At 42.5% G+C, this 24,324-nt stretch overlaps 1 protein-coding gene across 12 annotated transcripts in view; it reads right to left on the bottom strand.

The window, feature by feature from the left end:
* Window positions 1–24,324, bottom strand: part of FGGY (FGGY carbohydrate kinase domain containing) — a 412,233-nt gene that overhangs the window by 85,851 nt on the left and 302,058 nt on the right. For all 12 annotated transcript variants that reach the window (XR_002087611.2, XM_019479224.2, XM_019479227.2 and 9 more), the window contains 2 exons: window positions 14,049–14,177; window positions 4,987–5,090 (listed from right to left, as the gene is read on the bottom strand). Coding sequence is in view for 11 of the 12 variants with exons in the window: in XM_019479224.2 (XP_019334769.2) it covers window positions 4,987–5,090; window positions 14,049–14,177 (233 nt within the window). In the remaining variant the exon portion in view is untranslated. The remainder of the gene's footprint in view (window positions 1–4,986; window positions 5,091–14,048; window positions 14,178–24,324) is intronic.

The raw sequence follows: 24,324 nt of genomic DNA, 5'->3' as shown, positions 1-24,324 counted from the left end.
CTTGCTGGTCTCGCTCCCACCGAGATTACAGAGATCAGGCTACAAGAACACTTTGAGCGAGTGCGTCTGCAGTCTCCACCCCAGGATGTGTACACTGTGCATGCTTTGGGGCTCAAAACGTGCTTTACACTCTATTTGTGTGAACAAAGCTGGCAGCTTGGATGGACATTGTGGAGCAAAGAAACACTATTGTGTTCGCCTGTCATCAGGAGAATCAGATGAACCAAGTCAGATTGAAGTGCCTTTAGCAGAAACAGGCAAAGAATAGCCCTGCCTGGTAAAAACAATTCTTCTTAAATAGGTCACAGTAAATAATGGGGCAACAAAATGAAAGAGCTGGAACACTTCCCATTTTGTTCTGTCCTCTGGGAATTTTTTTATTTGCGGGGGGGAAAAAATCAACTCTGCTGTCTTTTAAAGAAATAATCTCATAAACCAGAATCATCCAGTACTGCAGACTCTTTAGGATTCAAATAGCTAAATGATAAAAAAAAATAAAAAATAAAAATAAGCAGGCTTTCCAACTGTGAATCTGTGCTACTATTGCAAAAAAACCAAACCAAACCCAAAAGCTTCCTTGGAGCGTGCACAAGTCAGGTAACTGTTTCTAAGCCCTCACATGTTATGCAGCAACCCAGTTTAAACTCACAGATGTCCAAAATCAGAGGGGTCAAAACTGAAATTGCTGTGACAGACAAAAGGAGACAGAGAAAAGCTTGTTTAATCCAGAAAAGAGAAATGTATGCACCATCCAAAACAGGAGGGATTGTCTCCAGAACAGCCAACATAAGGAGAGGGGAAGCCTGTGGCAAAGTACTGCAGAGATTTAATAACTTAAACCAAGACAGGACAACTAAAGAAAACTACTCTTGGGAGAGAATCTGCAGCTTGTGCATTTTGGGATTCAAGCTACCACTAAATTCCTACTCCCCCAGGCCCCTACTATAAAATTAAGGCCAGACAATGTTCCCAGTCGAAGCTCTTTTGGCTACTCCCTTAGGCCATGGGGATGACTGTCCTGGCAAGGGGGAAAGGCAGAACACTGCTCTCGAAGCAAGTTTAGTTGATAACAAAAAGTACAAACGAAGGTCTATACATATTTTCTGAGCAGGGTTAGTTTATATAAGTATCTGGCTCTACCCTTTAGTAAGTCCATATCCCATATGCATAGGATCTCTTGCAACAGGGAAAGAGAGAATAGTTCTGAAGATGCCATTGTACAGCAGCTTTTCTTGGTACAGCTTTTGAGCAAGTTTGTCCTACTGCACAGACAATAGTGCAAGATTTCTGGACAACAGTGCCAGATTGTTTACCTGTAAATTAAATGTAAAAAGTCCTATTAATATTGTGATTGCAGTTGTAACAGAAATCCCAATTAGGACTAAGAAACATTGTTCTTCATGGAAAAAGGACTTTACTCCTATATTTTTAATACTGAAGTGCTGATGGAAACTCCTAGACTGACAGCTCTGGAGACTGAAGTATGTCATCTAGTGAACAGAGGCAGCAGCTGTTGAAGTTATGACCTGATTGTGAAAAATGCTGGGAAATATTCATTTATTTTCATAAATGGTATGTGTACCTTTGTTTCTTGGATTATAGGCTATTGATTGCTGGAATCAGAAAGTAAACTGAAATCCTGGTGGTTTTCTACAGCTATTGGAAGGCAGACAATGGTTTTAGGTAACTGCAAGTCACCTACTGTTATGGTGACAAATGGACATCAAGACCTAGGAAATAACCTCTGACCAGGCTGGGGCTTCTGGGACAAGGGGGTGAGCTGGGGGGTTGGGAGAAGCTAGGCATATCCAAGGTGCTAGGTGAAGACAAATATTCATGTAGCCCTTTGGTTACCTTTAACCTTCCCTCACTAATTCTGTGTTAAATAATATCTTGTTTTGGAGAAGTGGTCTTGCACCCCCGCAGCTATCCAAGGCAAGTCTCATGGAGGAGCCAAAACTGCTTGGGCCTATTAAGGAAACATGGCAGGAGAACAGGGTGCTGAAACCGGATTTCCAATCGAAAAATAGGCTGAATCACAGAAGTTTGTTTTGGGGGAAATGCAGGCGTTGGGTCTGCCACTTGAAAGGGACAGGAGGGAGAAATGATAAGTACGGCTACCATGCCACCCCCGAAGAAGAGACCACCTCTAAAGAGAAAAAAGCATAGTTCCTGTGTCTTTCTTCCTAGAATGTCTTTTATTAAGACAGCTATTCAGAAAAGGCATCATGATACGGATAACTATTCACCATCATCCAGACAAACCATCAAATTCTTCACGTGGGCACTGGATCAGTCTTGGGATGGTAATGCCATCTGATGACTACCAACCTGGACTTGAACTTGAACCAACGACTTAATCAGGCAACTCTTTGCAGCCTGCTGAATGAGCCATCCAAATCTCTCAGCAGCGAGGGTCTGTGCATCTGACTGCCAGGAGAGGCAGAGGTTAATTCCAAAAGTCTATCCCTACTTAAAAGAGTAGTTTTACTGCTAGTTAAACTATTAGGTCCATCAGTAACATTATGTTCACCACTTTCACCTTCTAAAACATGAAAGGAATGATGGGCAAAAGCTTTTACTCAAGTTCTCTTGATTCCTCGAGGTTAATAAAAGCTAGGTCACAGAGTTTCTCTCTACATTTAAAATAAATGCCCTACTCAAGCTATGCGAACTTCTCCGAGTCATGGAGCATTCAGCCTAAAGAATGGAAATATTTTATCCATACACATATACCACCAACAGCAACCCTCCCCCCTGCCAAAAGAAAGAAACAGCAGATGATTTTGAACAGTTTCCTGTTAAGATCCCTTGAAAGAAATGCACTGCCTGACCGCCACACTTTCACCCTGCTTTCTGTTTTCTGAATTTCTCCTGACAGTTGGCTCTTTCGTTTGCCAGAACCACAACAAAGGATGGCCTTGAGTTTCCACACAGACCATTTCCCCCCCTCTCTCTTCTCTGATCATCTCACAAAGGTATTATTGTTGCTGGCTCACTGGGGCTCAGTGCACCTGAGGCAGATCAAAGGCACTTTTTAATGCCCGCCTGACCACACAGGTCTCTCTCCCACTGCATTAAATTAAACCCGATGATTAATCTCTATTGCCCGAGGGTCCCTCGGTACAAAGAAAGAGAGAGAAAATATAGATTTCTATCAAAACATGAGTATAATAAACTTTCATTTTATGGCCCTAATTAAAAAAAGGCACAGCTAATTTCAACCAACTGCAGCTGCATATACGTCTCATTAAAGTACACACACACAAAGGTCCTATGTGCTCTATATTCACTTGGTACAGTATAAGAAGGTACAGATAAAGAGTTGTTAACACCGAAGGCCTTTCAGAGATTCAGTCCATAGCAGCTTGGCATTTGCTAATTATCTGTTGGTTGGAAATTGTGGTGTTTTTTTTTAATTCCCAAAAAAGCAAGTGGCAGAGAGGAGATTTATTAAAGGCTGAGTTGTAACATTAAACATTTTACAAAAAGGAGTCTATTCTTAGATTGGGACTGAAACTGTTAAGTGCCACCCCTTACTTAGTGATTTCATGTGACTTTATGCATATACTAGGATGTATGTATTTTATGCATGTACTAGGATCATGATCAACTTCACCAAAGGTTTCATGCCACAGAATGGTGTCACTTAACATTACCGATATCATTCAAGGGACAACTTTCACCATCCCAAAGATCACATACAGTTATATTGGCGTAAAAGTGCTTATACTGGATTAATTTGAAAAGCAAGATCATTTTTACTGGTATAACTGTGCACTGGTATAACAAACTTTGCATCAGACTATGTATAGCGTGAAAAAATGAATCACTGCTTTAACCAACTTAGTGACACCAGCCAAACTTCTCAGGTGAAAAACAGGTCTAGGAGTAGTAGGATTTTAAATATAAAATAGGGCTTGTCAGGAATTCAAACATTTCTGAAGTGTGAATACAAGATTATATCCCATAGACTTCTAAAGGATGTAATTACTTGCTAAATGCTTTTCTTAACAGAGATGGGCTTTTTCATGCCTAAAATGAAGTACCTGCTTTGCTAAACTGGGGCATATGACAAGGTCATTTATTTAATAACATGCTGCTATCATGTCCTATATCCATGTATATATGGCCAAGACACGGGCATCATGATTAAGCTTGGCTGTGACATTTCTTTAAGTGTCTCCCTCTCTTCAGTATCCGAGGTGCCTTTCCTTGACAGCAGGCTCATTTCTGCCAAACTGTCCGTCCACCCCCACCACAATTTGCTCATCTGGGAAAAATCCAGGTTATAATCAGTCTAAATTTAACAGAGTAATGAGTTTTAAATAAAAAATATGGCAGAAAAGGGTACTTATCTAAATGGAATGCTTTCAGACTCATACATTTTAAAAAGGTATAAATTTCACAAGCAGACACTAAATTTTAATTGCAATCTCAGGAAAAGCTTTTTCGTTAATTCACCAGGAAAAATTAACAAAGTAAAAATTGCTTATCTGGGTTTTTTTGTAGTCATGATACGTATCATAATTCTATAGATCACTGCAGCTTTCCAAGGGAGATGGATTTATATTGATTGAGAGAGGGGGTGGGGGGGAGAAGGGCTGCCACTGAAGATGCACACTGGTTCTCTAAAGACAGTACTCAGTAGCGCATTAGCGACAGGCTTGCCGTGGATAACTCAAGTGCAGAGTTTTCAGCTCAGATTTCAAGCTGCTCTCAGCCACTCTCACATTGCATAGACTTTGCTTTTACACTTCATGTTCAGGTCTCTTCCCCCACCCCCAGTATTGATTTCTACTACTATTAGAGCCGCTGCTTGGTAGCAAATGCATGGTGATATATAATTAATATCTGGAAGTAAAGATAGAATTACCAGCAGAATGGAAGAAAAAAAAAAAAAAAGGTGAGAGGAGACAAAGTTCAATTTCTCTTTCGAGCCCGAGCTGCTGCCCCACCACCAGAGTGATCATGTTCCCCACCTACCCCCATGTGGCACGAAGATGTTCCACAGATCAGGGCAAGCCGAGAGGTAATAGGCTGATTTTCACAGGGTAGGTTATGTCCTTTCACATCTCCTCCAATGATGCCTATTAAGAAAAGAAAAAAGGGGGAAATTCAATCTTAAAAAAGATTCTTATAAAATGGGAAGTTTTTAGGATGCAAGTTGCCAAGGATCTCATGCTGATTCCACAAAGCAGAAAGGTCCAATGAACAAGACTAATTTTATCCACACAGATAAACATGTATTCCCATCCGCGATGGACCAGACATTCCTTAAGCGTTCGTTATTTTATTTCTGTCCCAGCAATACACAGAGGGCTCAGCTGCAATTAGAGTTGTACTGAAGCAAAGGCAGAATGAAGAAAAAAAGATTTTTCCAGTTGTGGCTGCGCAGAACAGGGGCAGAGAGTACTCTTCAGCTAACTCACCCTCCCTTTCCTACTTAACTAAAGCTGAAACTCCAGCTGCTGCTAAAGACTAGTCTCCATGGGTGGATCTATGCTTTTAAAAAAAGCTAAAGTCTTCAGGGCTGTGAAATAGGAGAAGAGGCCAGGAGCTGCTAGCAACTCAGCAAAACTGTCCAAAAACTGCTTGATTAGCGATCAAGAACAATGAGCCATTATGCCAACTGACCCCCTCAGCTGCCTGAATAGTAATGCCACATCTGCTGCACTGCAGTGCAGAAATCAAAGCAGGGTGCTTTTATCCTGGGCAGAAAATCAGCTTCCCTGCATAATATACTCATTCCAATTCGGGGAGATTGATTTTGCAGGGAAAAAGTGTGTGTTGTATGTGAAAAAAATGCAATGCTAGTTGCACATTACAATACACAAATGTATTAGTGTGAATCAAAACTGCAATATGTAAACATGTTTTTGTATGGTTCCCATAAATTTCATGCACCTCAGAGTGAAGGATCCACTAATCACTGGGAAAATACGTATTGCTTAGGATGAAATCCTCAGCTAGTAGAATTTTGCCACTGATTTTTACTGGGTTCCCGTTTTTGCAGTCAGTGTTTATTCCAACTTAAAAGTCACAGCCGGCTTGAACATTTCTATTCATTATAAGTTAGATAGCAAACATGGGTGTAAACTTGAAACACTGATTATAACATTATAATCATAAGAGCATGCCATTTAATTCAGTTCTTGGGACAAAACCCAAGTGCTTTTCAGAAGAGTATTTTCCATGTATCAGAATTATTTTGTGTTCTAGGAGGGCTATAAACGTCTCTTTTGAAGGCTCCAAAAGGATGGACCCAACACAGAAAATTACGATACCTTGCAAACTTCACATCAGTCAGTCTCAGATAGCAGGAAAAGCTAAGCAGGCACAATTTCAGTCCTTTTCCCATGCTGACAAACTATCTAAAATACTGTACAGCAAGACATAGTTTGGAAAAAAAAAACCCAAACAAACCAAAAAAGATAATGGTGGTACTTTTTGAAAGGAATAGGCATGCACCTTATTCTAACTTTCTGAGGTCACATCTGTAAAAGTCAGACCTCCTATGATGTTTTAACTCCAAGCTCTAAAATTAATGGAACAGGTCAAACGAAGGACATATATCTAGCCAGCTTCCAGTTTTCTATGTTTTAGTAACAGATTTCAGATGGACTAGTTTGGAAGCTATTTCTGACCTCTGCCACAGTAAATATCAAATAACTCTTCAACTCCTCCCAACCCAGCTCACACACTTCAAATCCATCAGTTTCCAGGACTCTGAACTTCAATATACCTAGCCAAGTAGAGAAATAGATTCTGCATCACAATTTGCTAACAATGAAACGTAGACAGCCATCATGTCACCTTGGCTTGGTGCATAGCATGAGAAGGGCCTGTTTTCAATATTTTATCTTCATAAACCATTGAGTAACATAGGCAGAACAAAGTATTTCAGTGGAACAACTGTGACATCCAGTCGAAGTTACTATATGATGGGCTATATTAAAGTACGCATGTCTCAAGTTAGATCTTCTACTTATGGTGTACCTCTCACCAAGCGAGTGCATGATAAAACATGGAGAAAATACCCAAAGATGCAACATTAGCTTTTCAAAACATGGTGCCCCTTTTCATCAACTAAAACCAATCTTTATTCTCAATGTTTCCTGGTCTAAATTTACCATATTCTCTTCTGCCTCCATTGTATATGTGTTTCTTCAACTTTTTTCATCTTTTTATTTAATGGCGGTAAATTGTAGTGTAATGCTATTAAACGTTCCTTCTTATTTTTATTAGCTTCGATTCCCACTGAAGATTCTCCGTTCACATTCTTTTCTGTCCTTTCCTTGTGCCATTCAAGTTTCCAAATGCCTTCTGGATGAAGTAGATGGGCAGAGTTCTCATCACCCTAGCTAAGAGGACAATGAGTTATCTATCTTTGAAAGATAGCCTTTGGTCTTGGTGATCCTCTTTCCATGTCTGGTGTCCTGCCAGCTCACCTGCCTGTTCCCTGGTAGATGGCTCAGTGCGCTGCTGGAGAGCCAAGCCTGCCAGGGACTGCAGAGTCCAGGTCTTCCAGGGATTATGGCTCTGAAGAACTCGCCAAGCATTCAGCCTTAAGGCTGTGGCTTTCTTCTCGTGTATAGAGTTTTAAACCAGTTCTTAACTAAAACCAAGCCACATTTCAGAATACCTAAATTCTCTAGGAAACTGAATTAATTTCCTCTACCCAGATTAATCCATACTCTCTTATTACTGACCTCATATAAATTGGTCAGAGAGCAAATAGCAGGGTGCCTTTTTTATACACTCATGGATCTGAACATTGTTCTAACAAAAGATGATCCCTGGAACATGAATGAAACATTGCTTCTCACCCACATTTATTTATTGAAGTTTTATGTAGTTGGGAACATGGACAGGAAGTGTTGTTTACACCAAATTCTAATTCTTACAGTATATGAATTAGTGCAAACTTCCCATGGATCATTTTCAGTTCAACTTTTTTTCCCCCACACATAAGTAGTAACTTGCTGAATTCAGAAGAACTCTTAATGCTCAAAAGAATAGGCCATTTTCAATGCAAACTACACCACCTGACTATCACGAGACTGGAGGCAGCAAATAATTCTCCATGTTTATATGAATGCATTGCTTTGTTTTATATATATATATATATATATATATATATATATATATATATATATACACACATACACATACAACATGGGTTGGTCTAATAAAAGATACCAAATTCACCCAAGGAACCTTGTCTGCCTATACACACACACACACACACACACACACACACACATATTATATATAAAATACACACACACACACACACACACATATATACATACTCACATATATACATACATGCATACACATGCACACACACACAGTATGAACCAAGGAAGATGAGATGGAGAGATTCACTAGTTAAACAATCATGTTTTAAGCCTTTCAAAGGCTAACTGATATATGTTTATAGCAAAAGATCTGAGTGTATATTTTGTGTCTTGAACGGAGAATTTGCTTGTTATCAAGAAGCTTATCTTTTACTTAGTGACTGGAATACTTTAAGAGAAAAACACCTATGCTAATGTGAAGTACAAATTGAGACTGAGGACCTCACTTTGAAAGGTGGTTTCTAATTTTGCAGTCAGTGTACAAAGTTCAAAGGGCATATAATTTTACATGTGTATTTATGGACCCACATTCACATCACTTAGCCAATTAATGTAGTGGTTGCCAAGAACCTGGATAGATAAGGGGTTTACAATGATGGGAACAAAACTGCTCCTACAACTACAACACAGATACCTAATGAATAGCAAAAACGCCAAACTGCTTCCAAAAATCTGCCATTTATTGTACTGTGGCATTACATATGCAACTGCATGGATGAGGGCTCCTGTATTAACACTATACTGCACCCTGGAGTGCTAAAATATCTATACCAAATAGTTATTTGCCTCCATCAATATCAGTGACCCGAGTTTCACATGGGATGCAACAGGGGTCTGTTCTGTGTGTGGCAGTGTCTGATATTCTTACTAATGACTGTAACAGGACCAGGCTCCAGGGGCAGCCAGGATGCCCCCTGATGGCTGTGTGACTCATTCAGCTCTAGCTCTGGGCACCCTCCCTGTTTTACCTTCTTTCCTGCCATGCCTTGCTTTTATTGTTAATGGGATGAAGGAAGGCTGCCCAGGGTCCGAGAGCGAGTCCTGACCCATTAGCTGTTGCTGGGTCTTTCCCAAACCACACTGATCTCTGTCCCACCCTCAAATGCTCAGTGGGCCCTCCAGGTTCGTCTGTGCCCTGGTGCAATAGTTGCCTTAAGGACTAATTTTGTGACCTCCAATCTCCCCATGCAGCCATGCCTCACAGGTGTTACCAATTAATCATTTAACTGGGCACTCCTGTACCACACCTCTCCAGGTGTCTATGTTCTTGCTGGGGCCTGAGCCTTCCTGGCCTCTGCCCCCTTTCTCTAGTTGAACTCTTTAGCCTAGGCTCATTGTGTCAGACCTGGCTTTTGGGCTCCAGCCCATCTTGTCCTTTTTCAGCTTTGGGCCCCACGTCTCTGGTCTCTCAATCCTCATCTATTAGTGCCTTAAACCCAGCCCCAGGTGGGGATCAGAGCAGTCAAGTGGCCTCCAGGCACCACTGGGATCTCCACCTCCCCTTACTAGTCCCATGAGCTGACAGCTGTATCATTGCACTTTGCAACACTGCAAAGTAAAATACATCCAGATGTGGTTTAGTTTGCAATGATGCAAAGTCATTTAAACCCCCCAGAACTGGTGCACGTGTGATGTGTGATGCCATTAAGCAACACAAATTATATTTTTGTCATGTGTACATCATGACAACTGTCACATATAGAAGTGCCCTTAGTGTGGAACAGTGAGTTTAGCAACTTATCAGATAATAATAGACAAGTCCACAAGGTAGACGGTGAAGGTGCATCTCCTCTCTGTTTCCCATGTATATGTTGTCTGTCTTTTGTACTTTGCATGCTAGGTCTGTAGGAGATAATCTCTCATTGCATGTCCCGGCATGACAAGGCTCTGATCTTCAATGAGTCTACCGGCACTATCCTAAAGTAAATGAATAAGAGGAGGCAGAACCATGTTCTACTGTATCTTGCTGACTTTAAAAGAGTTTTTTGCATTTTTGATACCAACAGAACAGTTGGTATCACATCCATCCTTGAGGTCTCTTGACTGGTCACAAAGGTTAACCCCAAACATACTACAATAAAAGAAGAACAAAGTAGCTGAAGAGGTTTTTAGGGCTCCCAGCCTTTGGTAGGGCATTGCTCCATCTCTGAAAGAAATATGTGTGCAGAAACACTCCCACCTCCCATAATTTGAGACCAAACACAGAACCTCTCTGGATTATTAATGAAGTGCACTCTCTCTCTCTTTCTCTCTCTCTCTCTCAGGGAGCAGACAATAACTTCTGAAATATTTTTAAGTGAAACACACTTGGAAACATTTCAAAATAGAATAATTTTAGCCAGGGGCCATACATGCAGCCCCTGTGGCATTCCTCAGCTGAAACATTTCAAAATGCTGTGGTTTCCTCTAGCACCAGCCAGAAGCAGTAGAGGAGGCTGCAGCGAGTGACCTGTGGTTCTGCTCCCCTATCCCCCCAAAGGGACAAGAGCAGAGGGGACCTTGCCACTGCAATCCCAATTCTCCAATCCCAATTCTCCTCTCCCCCCTTGGAGGGGTGGGGTAGAGAGGGCTGGGGGTGGAGAGCTGAGCAATAGCGGGGATGGCAGGAGGACAGGAGTTGGCAGGTACCGAGCAGGGAGGATGGGGTAGGAGACACCTATATCTGGCCCCTATCTCCATGCACAAGTAACAGGGTCTGTTCAGGAAACGGGGCTGACACCCCTGATGCTGAGCACCAGCCTCTAACAGTCCTTTGTTGACTGCAGAGCCTTCCCCAGGCACCATTAGTGACCTCCTTCTACCTATGTGGCTCAAAATGCAATAAGAAAAACTCCACCACAATTCATCTGCAGCTGGGAAAACCTTTCTAAAAGCCCTTCTCGGCTCCTATCCAGTCCCGCTGCCTTCTGCCAGCTCTGTCCGTTCTGGGCCAACTCACACTTCCCTTAGTCTCTGGTCCTGCTTCTCTGTTTTATGCAAAGAGCTTCTTCTGCTTGCACAGCTTAAGCCAGGGTCCAGTTCCCAGCACTGCTTCCCTCATCTCTGTCCCAGTCAGATTGACCCCATCTGCCCCTGGTGCAGGGCTTATATACCTCCACAACTGCCTCTTCGGGCTTCTCAAAAGCTTACCTTAAGGGCATGGTCCTCACTTTCTCACTCTCAGTGACAGGGCAGGGTTCCCTGTTACAAGCTGGTCCTTTGAAACATTTCTGTTGTTACTTCTGCCTGCATCCCATGTGTGGGAGGGAGAGACTGTCAAACCTCCGGAGTTAGCTGCCATCAAAATTCTGACACCCAAGTGTCTACTAATTAAAGGCCAGGTAACCTATGGGGATTTTAATGAGCGCTGAAATAGGTTGGGTGTCTAACTCTCAGTGAAAGCCAATGGGAGTCTAGGCACATATCTTTGTAAAGCACTTTGCAAATCCCACTTGGTGCTTAAATTTGACTGTAAGCACCTATACTATTTTTGCAAATCCAGTCCTGAACTGAACAGGCCAGCTTGTCAAAGCAGGATGCTTATTTCCATGAGTTCCTCCTCCCGTCAATACCCCTGCTTGTATCCCAGTCCCTGAATCTCCCTTCCACCAGGACTGCGCAAGTTTTTGCACTACTAGAGCAGCAGTAAGCCTTGTGCAGCTCAGCCATGGGAAGAGAGGAGGTTGTTGGGACCAGAGAGTTTTCTTCTACCATCCTTTCTACAACAGAAGTCACCGAGATGCTCTTTCCTCTATACCTACCCCCCACACCATTTCCCAAAGGAAATGATGTGATTGATGGGTCTGTGTATCTGCTCCATTTTAGAGCTATCAGCAAGGAGAGTGTACTGTGAGCTGCACAGCTCCTGTCAGATATTTATAAGCTATCAGCCACTCAGGCAAGGAACCTGTTCCTATCCCAGGGCATCGAAAAAAGCTCTATGCATACTCATGTCTCCTCTGAGGTTGCTCCAAAGCACCCATATACTTTACACAGAAGTTGGGGACAAGACTTCTGGGAAGTGTTTGAAGTTTCTGCATTACAGATGTGGTTTTGCTCAGAATTTGTTTGCTAAATTCAAAGTGGAAAAACAAACAAGCAAGCAAAGCCTGTTAAGACGGTCCTATCAGAATAACAGGGTGGAATAAGACACCGAAACCACTGTTTTCCCTATGTAAACTCCAACTAACAACAAAGAAACTTAAAATCTTCTTGAACCATATGGATCTCAGAGGGGGAAAATGCCCTCAAGTTAAATGTTGCTGCCATCTTTTTTGCTGGTTCCAAGGATCACAGATATATTTCAGCAAATTGGATGATGCTGGATAGCCAACGCTGAGAACTTAGGGCTATAAAGAGCAGCAAGAAGCAAAATAGCAAATGTATTGGGAAATTCATTTCCTCATCTCCGGAGGAGTTCTATCAAAGTCCATATATTTTCATGAAGAATGACTAGCCGGTTTGTTAGAGCAGAAGTTACACAATGACATACAGATAACAGTTTTTAAAAGGTAAAATGAAGCTTTTGCAAATGCTGTACAATGCACTACAATGTCCAATGTCCAGAACCCAGATCACCAACAGGAAATACGTGTGAACTTGAAAACTACAAATATATTTTCATTTTTTAGCAGAACTCATGAAAATAGATATTGCCATTACTTCCACTAACTGAAAAACCCAGAATTAAGGGTTCTGTTAGTTCCTTATATGACAGAAAGAAATTCAGCTACTTCATTGTTGCAGAGGAGTGTGTCCAGTGCTTCCCTTTTCTTTCTGATGTGGATTTACTCCTTGAATTTCACTTTAAACTGACAGCCTGAACAAATGCAGATGGAAGTGCTGATTCCCACTGGATTTTGAGGCAACATCATGCAGAACGGAATAGGTTTAGACATCTGGTGACATGTGCATACCAATCGTTCCAGACTTGCTCAAAACTGAACTTTGGTTTGCCTAAAAATGAATGGTATATGTGAGCTGGCTTTTCAATGTGAAACCAAATTTGGGATGGGTGAACACCAAAATACATCATCCAGATTCTACACACCCTCAAAGATAAGAAAAGCTCAATGTAAGTTTTATGACATGGCTATTTAATGACCAATACTATGAAGTTATTCTCTATTTTTGTGTTTGCAGACTGCGGATGTTATTAAGTGCTTATTAGTAGAGAAGGTGCATCTTACTAACAGAAATCAATTTTGACTTTGCATGACTCTTAGTGTTTCTTGTTTTCTGAGACTTTTGAAACAAAACAGGGCATATTCCCTCTATTGCAATGCGAACAAACATAGTATTGTACACAGGTGCTTCTTTTAATGGATATACAACATTTAGAAGAACCAAAACATTACAAAATGGCTGTGGATGATATAGTAAATAAGTTAATATGTTCAGATACTAATATATGTACAAAATCCCCTGCCTATAGTGTTTCTCCAGACTATTTACTGGAATTTTCAGCAGTTTCTGTTTTGTTTCCTTATCTATGACATGTCACCTACTGATTCCTATCTGAGCCCCACAGTCTGTGGCCAAGCAATTCATTTAATAACTGGGTATTTTTTCCCCTGGAGCACTGATTGATGGGAACGGCCATTGGGACATGAAGTCTCTTAGTATCCGACATCAGATCTTTGACATTCCTAGTTAGTATTGCCGAAGTAGCGGCAACAACAACAACAAAATCAGCAAAAGTTTCAACCCTAGATAACTGAATGTGGAATAGGCATACCATCATTTTTCTGAATGACTAATTCATAAGAGAGGGGGTTTTAAAAAGTATGTTACTTTGTAAGAATAGGTCAGCGTGCTGCTTAGCTACTGGCATTTGTAACACATGAAGCTTTGTGGAAAAGGGATATTTTCCATAAATATAGAATCTCAGTAACATCTCTATTTCCAAGTACAAAAACAGCATACCTAGTCCTCCAGCATGTGCATCAATGAGAGATGCTGCTACTGCAATCCCACAAGGAAGACCAAGGTCTTTTGCAGCTTCTGGCGTTAGACCATTTCCAACAGAAGTTCCAGGAGACAGGATTTGGTTTCCTGGGCAGACACAAGAAAAACCAAACAGCTGTCAATTTGATAAACAGAAAAGCAAACATGTATTTTCTCCTTAGAAGTCCTTTCCTCCTTCTCTCATCCAGTCTCACACAGGACACGGAACAAGAAAGGGCATCAAAGAACTCCATTTACTTAGCAAATGGATCTACCACGATGCATAAATACACAATTGTGCTGTATCGGGCTGTTCAGAACAGCTTAAAAGCTGTGCAGTGTTCTGCGCCCAAAGCAGCCATGGAGAAGACAGATTTTACTACACAGTATAGCTCATACAAATCCCATTGAACCTACTCTGGCCTTTCTATCAATATGTAGATAGATACAAAGATACACGCTTTATACTGTGGCTATGGACGGTATTATCTACAGACACCGTATAACTGCATATCCGGACCTAGATTCAGTTGGGTTGACACACATGTAAACTACTCTTCTTGCACTAGCAGGGGTTGTTTGGCTCAAAGGTTGCAGCGAAGAAGGGTGGTTGTAACAACCACCAGAAACTCTGGAGGAGCCAGCAGGGAGATACTCAGTTAGCCGACTCTACTGCTCCTGTTACTTCACCTATGGTCAGGACCACCCACATCTGAATCTATGTGGGCTGAGGGAAGTGAAGGGGATATTGTGGCTTGTCTATACAGCGCCAGTGGCAGGTCTTAGGGTAAATGGGACTGAGCCTCCCTACCATTTCAAATGCATTGACATGCTTTGGAGGAAGAAGACTGCCTGTGAGGCTGCTCTAGATTCATCCCCAACATCAACTCTGAGAGTTGGAGACTACGGGCTCAAATACTTGGTACTGAACCTCCTCAAACCCACACCATTTGCAGAAGGGCCCATCTGCCATGGTCTGAGCCACCACACTGGGCTGTTAACCATTTCTTACCAAAATGAGGGAGATCATTTGAACAAGCTCAACAATTACAACAAAAGTAGACAGGCCAAAGCTATGAAGAGCAGATCCAGACATGGATAGCTACAGAAGTCATGTTGTTTTGGGTTGGGAGCATCGGTTTAGGCCCATCTCTAGGTAAGAGATCCCTTACTTGGCTAGTTGTCGAGCATAACCAAGCACAACGTGGTGAGAAACAACTGACAGCTCCTGGCATCTACACCTCTTTCTTGATGCATAAAATGGGTGTGTGGGGCAGAGGAAAGCACAGTGGGAGCTTCCACACGCTTCCTGGCCAATGCCTTGGCTCCAAGTCAGAGACTCCATATTCATTTAATGAGGCTCTTTCTTCAAACTGTTTAAAAAATTATCTGGACAGAGTTGGCACAACTTCTTCAAATAAAAGGCTGGCCTACTTTCACCATTGATTTTAATAAGAAAATGCATTAAACTTCAAAGGTGTTCTAATGTGGCAAAGTTCAAATTCAGTAAGCTGCACAGTATGGGTTAATTAACATGAACTAACCGGGATAAGAATGAACAGGATATCATCTTCTGATAAGACATGTAAAATATTCTGTGATTAAACTGACTTTTGTCATCCAAACACATAACCCTTGGCTGTTCAAGCATCAACCAGGCTAACGGAGCAGACTGTCGCCTATGAAAGCTTATGGCTCTCTGGATGAAGTAGTCCCTAAGGCAGGGGTGGACAAAATACAGCCCACGGGCCGGATCAGGCCCACAGGTGTCTACTGATTAACTGTACCCCACCCAGCCCACTTGCCTCGTTCCCACTGTGGTGTGTGGAAGGGCCTGGCCAAGCCAGCACAAAGCTTCCAGGAGGGGCCACTGCTGCCACTCCTGCAGCCATGGGGGAACCTGTTCAGTTTTCTCAGGCTCCAGCGGCTCCTCCTTGTCTCCTGGCAGGAGCAGAGGGAGCTGCGGCAGGGGTGGTGGGAGCTACAGCTGGGTGGGGACAGGGATTGTGGGGCTGGGGCTGGGGATGGCAGGAAGATGGAGCCCATACCCAGGGAGGCAGTGGGAGCACGAAGCTTGGGTGGGTAGGGTATGGGTGTAAGGGTTGGGTGACCCTCCACACACTCCCCCCCCCATGGTGCATAGCCCCTGCTGCCACCAGTGGCAGCAGCAACAGCAGGCGGGGCTCCTCGGGGCACTCGTGGCCTGTGCAGATTTTTGATGTTTAGTATATGAGTTTTTTTTTTCTGATTCAGATGCCCCCTCTCCCCCCCCCCCCCCAAAAAAAAGTTCTGGGGACAAGGGGAGGGACTTGTGGTGGCAAAAGTCAGGGGGTGGGACTTCTGGTCCCAAGATGATGACCAGGGGACAGGGCACCTGTCAAGGGGCAGGGTTACCCTTGAATCCCTCAACAGCTTACCAAAACTCATTAAACCAGCCATCTAGTCAAAATAATTGCCCACCCCTGCTCTAAGGTGCACCCCTGCCCTGCCTTCTGCCAACAAGGCTGTGAAATTCTCAGTCATACAGATTAAAGTTTCATCCTTGAATTAGCTTTCATTTTATGTTCTGAATTTAAAATCGACACATATACTCAAGGCTTTCTGCATTTATTTGGTGGTAACAATCAAACTAACTCCTTGTGGTCATAATCCAAAGGCACCTTTTCCACCTCCGGTGGCTCATGTGAAATGAATTGCTGGCTCGCTCCACATCTCAGAGGAGAAGTGCCAGCATTCTTGTCTTTCCAAAAAGTACATTAAGGTTAGACAGGAGGACATTTCCATTTTCAGAACACCGTAATTAAAGAAACAGAAGGCATTAGAGAATAAAACTAGTGCAGTGTTTTGCTTCTCCCAAACACTGCAAGACCTTGCAAATGAATGGACGCTCATGAATCTTCACCAGCTACAACCACAATTTTGCTCCATAATCTCCTGTACCTCTTAAATGCACAGCTATGTCATGCTGTACCTTCAGTGCAGGATGACGTTTCTGAAAGAAAACTTCTTTCCAACCATTTACTCCCAATTCTGGTTTTTGTTACAGTCTAAGTGGTCAAATGTCATAATGAGTAATTATTAGTTGGTTACAATCTATTCTAAGGATCAGGACAACCATTAAACAAAATCTTTTCCTACTGATTTTTCAATGACTGCACCTATGACAAATGGGCACTTAGGGAACAATCTTAGAGATAAAGATTATCTTCTTTCCTGATGCAAGCAGTAGAAAATGACCATATGGATTTCTCTGAGACACAAAGTGCATTATACTGGTCAACAGTTTCATCATTTTCTTTAGGACTGGGGTGCGGGGGAGCGTCTGGAGATGGGTTTATTGTGACTGAAAGGTGCAGCCATTTCATGTTTTAGTAAGATGCACTAAATGCAAAGCATATCTGTAGGAAAGGTTCTTTGAGTAGATGTGATATCTTTATTGGCCCATAATCCCCCCCGATGTTATAGGGTAATGGGTTCTCCCTTATTATTTTCTATTATTGCAGCCTTTCCCCTGTTAACATCCTGCCATACTTTTAGCTTCTTTCATTTCTTGGAGTCTCAGAACAGCAGAGACTCCCTATGACTGTAGAAGGGTGACTGCATGCAAAAGCTTGCCAAGAACTTTTTTCCAACTACTCAGTTGGTCTAAGAAAAGAGCTCACAACTATTCAAAGAACCTGGCCTGCCTACGTCCTTAGACCAACATGGCTACAACCAAAAACCCAGAAGCATATCTGTGTTATTTCAGAAGTCGGGGAAGCAAGAATAATCCTTCCCTGACTAAAGCCACTTCCTGAAAGTACTCACATCATTCCCACACTGCCAGTTCAGCTGGTGAAACCTACTGCCAGAAGTTTGGTGACAACTACAGTCCTTGGCATGACTTAGGAAGAACAAATGCAAAACCAACCTGGAGTAAGACGCTGCAGGGAGTGGTGAGCAAACAGGATTAGCGTGATGGGATACCCCTGCTCCCAGTTCCGCAAGGAAGAGCAGGGAGGAACCAAGCAGAAGCAAACCCCAAGTTCCCTTTAGGAAGAAAGGAAAACAGTGGGGTTATAGAGCAAGGGGGTAAGATGAATGGAGACCTCAAAGAGAGCAGAAAAACCCTTTTATCCAGCCAGCAGCAAGAATGTGACGGTGATGTTAACAGGGGAAAGGCTGCAGAGAAAATAATAAGGGAGAACCCATTATCCTATAACATCAGGGAGGATTATGGGCCAATAAAGAGAAGAGTCTTCCCTTGGTCACTTGGCAGCCAGGGTATAGTTTCATAGTGCTTAGCATCGGAAGGACCTAAACAGATCATCAAGTCCAACCCCCTGCCCCGGGCAGGAATGGGTGCCACGGTCATACCACCCCAGCCAAATATCTGTCTCTTTTTAAAGCATCTTTAAGATGCTTTAAAAAGAGTGTGCATGGCAACAAGAAAGTGCCTTATCCCCCCCACTCCTAGGCAATCGAAATCAGTGCATGCACAGGGTGTAACTACATCACCAGCCTGGGTCCAAGGGGAAAGAGCACTGCACAGCGCTGCTCCCCTTCTGGGAGAATCTCCTTCCAGATCCACAAGCGTGAGTAAGTGGGTGTGGAATATGGGTGGAGGCCTGATTTTGCCCCATGCATGGAGGGAGCTGGAAAATGCTCAGTGATTCATTACTTGAGAAGCTAGGAAATTCAGCTCAGCACCAGCACACCTAGACTTCAGAACTGTAAGAACTTCTCAGCAGAAGACACCAACATGAGAAAATGATCATAATGACAAAGTAACCATTGTCTAATGGATAGGATGCTGCTACTAGCCTCAGAGAGAATGATGCAGTTCCTCTCTGTCCAAAGCAGCTAGTTACCTACGGATATGGGATGTGAGCAAGCAACCACAGGAGGAATAAAGCCACTGAAAAGCCACATAGGTCTAATTCAACGGCAGGTGCCACCATCTACAATTTCAGCCCGTGTTGGAAGCAAGCTTTCAGAGGTGGAAGTGGAAATGAGAATGCATAAAGAAGCGGGCGTGGAGACCATCATGGAAAGACGCAGCCAACAAACGAACCCGTCTTAAGGGAAATGTACCTGCGTGCTCTTGTGCAAATCATTTACCTTTGACATAATGGTTTCCAAACCTGGACCTAAGGAAAGAGAAGCAGAACGACGGGAAGGTGAAAGAGTTTCTGCTTTACATTTGTACGGCTGTCTCACTACGACACACAGAGCCCTTCTCAGTGCAGTGCTTTGATCCACTCTTTTATTTTGCACAGGACATCCCATTTTAGTAGTTTTGCCCCCTATAAAGCAGCAAGTTTACAAAAGGAAAAAGCTGCCTGAGCCCTTTCCTCCTCTTTTATCCTTTCTTTCAAACTAATGCTGGAATTTGCTACATTCCTGTTTTGTTTAAAGACTTTGTGGTACCAACGACCCTCCACCTTTTTAAGCGGTTGCCCCAGCAACCAGCTATTTACCAGACGTAACACATGAAGCAGACAACAATACATCTTCAGTCAACTTTAGTAAGCAAAATGTACTGGACAGAGCCTTGCTAATATTTAATACAAGCAGATTTTTTAATGCTCACCAGCTTTTTTTAAAATAACAAAAGCAGAGCACAGCAGGGGGCCCAGCTGACTCAGCGATGACACACACTCATTTAAGAGCTGCTTTTAACCTGTCATACAGAACTTCGTTGCATTTTATCTGCAATTGTATTTGGCTGCAAAACTGTAAGAAAAAAATATACAAAAGAAAAAAGAAAGAGACCTCAAAGGACAAAGCTTTCTTTCTCTATTGACTTGACATCTAACACATTAAAAAGCCTCATCAGTGCGTGTGTGACTCTGTGGACTGCAAGGACAAATCTGGCCAAAGGACTTTCTTCTGGCCCTATCTTCTGACCCACAAAAACTGGAAATTTGAAGTGATGATAATTAAAAAACCAATCAAAATTGCAACAATCTTTCCTTTAAAAAAGCTGTATGCTGGACCCATTGAGAAGACTGAGCATTAAATGCAAGGAGTGCACAAGCACAGGGTCCAAGAAAGCAGAAACCTCATAAAAATGGAGTCTCGTGATGTAAGTCCCACTCCATTTAAGCCATGGGCTAACTCCTACCTACCCTCTGCTGGCTAAAAAACCACACTGTAGTCTTTTAGGTGAGGTACAAACAATCAAAAAGCCCAAGACTGAATCAATTCAGTGTCTGCAGGTTAGTCTAAACTGCACAGATTAAATTGAAACAGAAGTGAGCAGACATTTACCTTTGATTCAGGAAATGCAGCCACATACCTACAGTGGCTCAGGCCAGAAGCTGGGGCACACTAGAGTACGACTCTCTGGCTGTATTCACTTCCTCTTCCTGCTGCCCACCAGGTCTCTGGGATTTGTGGTCCAGACTCCCAGCAGCAGGACTCTGCAGGGTTGCTCATCACTTCCTCTTCCTGCTTCCAGGTGCCTCTAGGATTTGTAGTCCACAGTTGCAGCCAGCAGTAAGTTTGAGCAGGGGAAGGGGTGTTTAACTCCCCTCCCAGACCCCAGTCAGGGTTTGCTTGGGGGAGCAGTCCCCCCCATGTAGACTGGACTGCATCCCTAGCCAGGCTTGTTCCCCCTTGTCACCCAGCCCACACTGCTCAAACTAGAGAGCAGAGGGGCAGGACCAGCCCTGTGTTTTGAGGCAGACAATACAGGCCATACCAGTCCAGGGCTGGAAAGCATGCTGGGGGATTGCGATTTAACTTGAATTAGGAAAGGGGGCTGAGACAGAAGTTTCTTAAACCTGTTTGACCCAAATCAGTTAAGTCTGCTACTACATTCAACCAGGCTTATCTTAAACCAGTTCCAGCCATTCTGAAACTGGTTTGTGTGTACTGAGCTTCTATTCTGCTACAGGTTTAAACCAGTTTCTGATCACTTAAATTGGTTTATGTGTAACTTCTGTCCCTAGCCTTAGAGGCAGAGACTGTCTTGTTAGTTTGCAGAGTGCCTCGCACAGCCCAGCTGGGGCTCCCTGGGGCTGCTGCAACAACAAAGCAAAATAACAGGAGGAATTCACAGAGTGCCCATGCACAGAAACATGTGCACAACCAAAGTTCACCTTTATATATCTGGATAAATAACCTGAGAACTGTCTGCAATAGCCATCCAGCCTTTCTGATACCAGGAATGTGCAGAATTGCCTCACCCAATCAACATGGCAATCAGACTTTTGTTCAGTTTAGTTATGCAAAGGTGACTGTTTGAGAATAAGGCAGGGTGGAGAGGCACCTTAGAGACCAGTGGTTCACAACATTTTTAGACTCAAGGCACCCCTCCATGTGTTTTCAGAATTTAGCAGCACCCCATTTCAAAAACTAATGTACATGTAGCATGAATATTATAATATAAGCATATATTATTAATCAATATGTTATTCATTAATTGTATTAATAAATAACAGAATATAACATGTAATTTAACAGTCACCCCCTTCAGGTTATTCCTCCCCAGCTCTGCCTGGCCCATTGCATGTTTGTTCTCAGCACGGCACCTAGACTCCAGGTCACCACCAGGGACAGGGAAGTGCAGGACCTATTTGTGGCCTTCGTTATCCCAGGGCAATCCCCCCTGAATGCCAAGCCTGAGACCCAAACAGACAGAGCCCAGGAATGCCCAGCTGGCAGGGACAAAGTGCTGGGCTAGGGTTTGAGGAACAGGGGGAGGCAACACAACATATAAGGCTAGGGAGGAGGGAGAGGAAGGAGGGGTATCCTCTCCCCATCCCCAGTTGGCACCTGAGGATGCAAGCACAACCCCGCTGCAACCACTGCTCCATTACAAACTCACACACCAGAAAATAAACCCTAAAGTTCACACTTATTTAGGATTCAAGGGACTTTAGAGAGCTGATGTCAGCAGTAAGAATTAGTGCATTTCTTCAAAATGTTAACAAACATATAAAATAGCTCAGGACTATGTTCATGAATTGTCCATTAAAAATATTGATGGAAAAAGGAGTTTCTGCAAAATCAGATTTTTTCAGAGGGGAATTCTGAAGGCATTGAAATGTAACTGTGCACCAGAAAAATCAACACACAATACTACCGTTCAGTTCAGCTAAACCCAGACTGAAAGATATGGTCTGCTAAAATTAATCATTTTGTCTTGGGTCAAATCAACTTGCATCCACATCCAGCTGAGCTGCCCTAGCGCCTCATATTTGCGGTAGCTCATTTGCCTGATACCCCCATTTCCCCTGTGGGCCAAACTTCTACCTGGTCTACTTTTCAGCTCAGCAACTAAGGGTAATGGAGGTCATTTAATTACCTAAGACAGATGGACCAAGGCTGATGGGAGGACTTGGCAAAGCCAAACAATCTGTGCGGGTACCAGAAAATGATCTATTAAGCTAAAGAGTAAAGGCAGTCTAAAGGTCATGAATGCATGCATTGACTAAGGCTCTTTCCTGTGTGTCCAATGAAGACACACTTTACATCTATATAATCTACTTTCTTGGCAAAAGGAAAGTAGGAAAATACATTACAAGGCTCCGGATTTATTTGTCTGTATCATGTACAGGGTCTAGCTGAAGTCTCAGGGACACAAACGTGCATTGGGTAACTGGAATTGGATTAACAGAGTAACATGAATATTGCCTACATGTGTAGGAGCCTTACTCTGAGGTATGTGAGCAATAAATATATTACATGTATATATAACTGAGTAAATAATCAAGTGTAACAGTCAAATAATTGATTCAGGTAAGTAACTGAAGATATAAACTTTTAGCACATTGACTACCTGGGTGTGTATAATTATCCATGGCAAATGTAATGTACTTTTACCTCTCAGCGGAAGTGTGGTGAGCTACCTCCCACTTAGTGGAGGTAAAAGCACTCATAAGGTCTATTATCATGGAGGAGCTAGCAAACTATAGGTTTGCACCCTAACTTATCTAATGGGAGCTCACCAGCATAGATATATATAACTTTATAGTATACCATCAACAGTATTCTTGTCTCTAAATACTGCAGATCAACAAGTGGCATCATTCTATGTGATTAATGTTTTACTTGTTGATATTGCAGATCAATCATTCTGGCTGGGAATGATAGATCTCTATTTTGACTTAAATATATAATTTATCTTTTATTACTCAGTCGAGTGCTTTTTATTACCTGATGTTTATTAATAATGCAGGTGATAGTAACTCTCATTTGAAGCATTATTTGATTACCCCTTTTTCAAATCCAGAAGAAACACGAGATCAATACAAGAAATACCTTAATCAATTATTAAAGGAATTTTTTGAAGCCTTCAAGTCCACACAACTTCAATCCCCAAAAAGACTGACAAGAATTAACTACATTTATATTCTATCCATTTCTAGCACCCACGTTTCAAAAGGAATGCAATAAAATGGTGAGGGTTCAAAGAAGAGTGATGAGAATGAGTGAAAGACTAGAAAATAGGCTTCTACTGACATTTAAAGGCCCAACAAATGCAACATGCCTAACTTAACAAAGAGAAGGTTACTGGGACCAGTACCTAAGAATATCATCTCAGCTAGATCAAATTGTTGGCCCTGCAACATCTGAAGAAACGAAGGTTGCAGGTTAGAGATAAGGAGGATAAGAAGGTTGCAGTTTAGAGAGGCTGAAGAGGAAAGGCAGGGGAGTTTCTTGCAGAGAGAGACTTCAAGAGTCACCAAAGCACCTAGAAAAAGAAAAGAAAGAGGGCACCTTCTAGAGAGGCAAGAAAGCAGCAAATGGGGGAAAACAGCAAATTATGGAGGAAAATTGGCTGTAGCTGCTTTTTAAAGAGTCTCTGGGCTGGACCACAGGGGAGTAGGAAATCTGGATTCCTTAATCATCTTTCCCATCAGTGCAGTTACTATAATCAACAGTGGCTTTAGATGCCATCCCAAGAAGGAAGAGCCAGAGTAGCACATTATATAACTAGCGAGTAGCAAGTGACATATCAAGAAGGTGACTGGAGGCTCAATGAAAGAAACTGAGGACAGATGACTGCAGTTCAGTAGAGTGCATCAGGGACCAAAGACGGCATCCTGACAAAGTACTTCCATGGGAATAATAATATTACAGCAGACAGATCTTTGGCCTTGCAGACCAAAATCAAGTGACTGAAAGCTGAAAGCTAGACAAAATAAGACTAAAAAAAACCCCCACACCAATATTTAACAGTGAGGTTCATTCACCCAAATCTAAGATGACCCTGAATTTAAGATGACCCCTCATATTTAGATTCTATACAAGCTAATTGCCTGTC

The sequence above is a fragment of the Alligator mississippiensis genome, chromosome 5 (genome assembly GCF_030867095.1).
Source record: "Alligator mississippiensis isolate rAllMis1 chromosome 5, rAllMis1, whole genome shotgun sequence".
Taxonomy (NCBI): domain Eukaryota; kingdom Metazoa; phylum Chordata; order Crocodylia; family Alligatoridae; genus Alligator; species Alligator mississippiensis.
The sequence above is the reverse complement of the archived record's forward strand: the minus strand, read 5'-3'. Positions and strand labels throughout refer to the sequence as shown.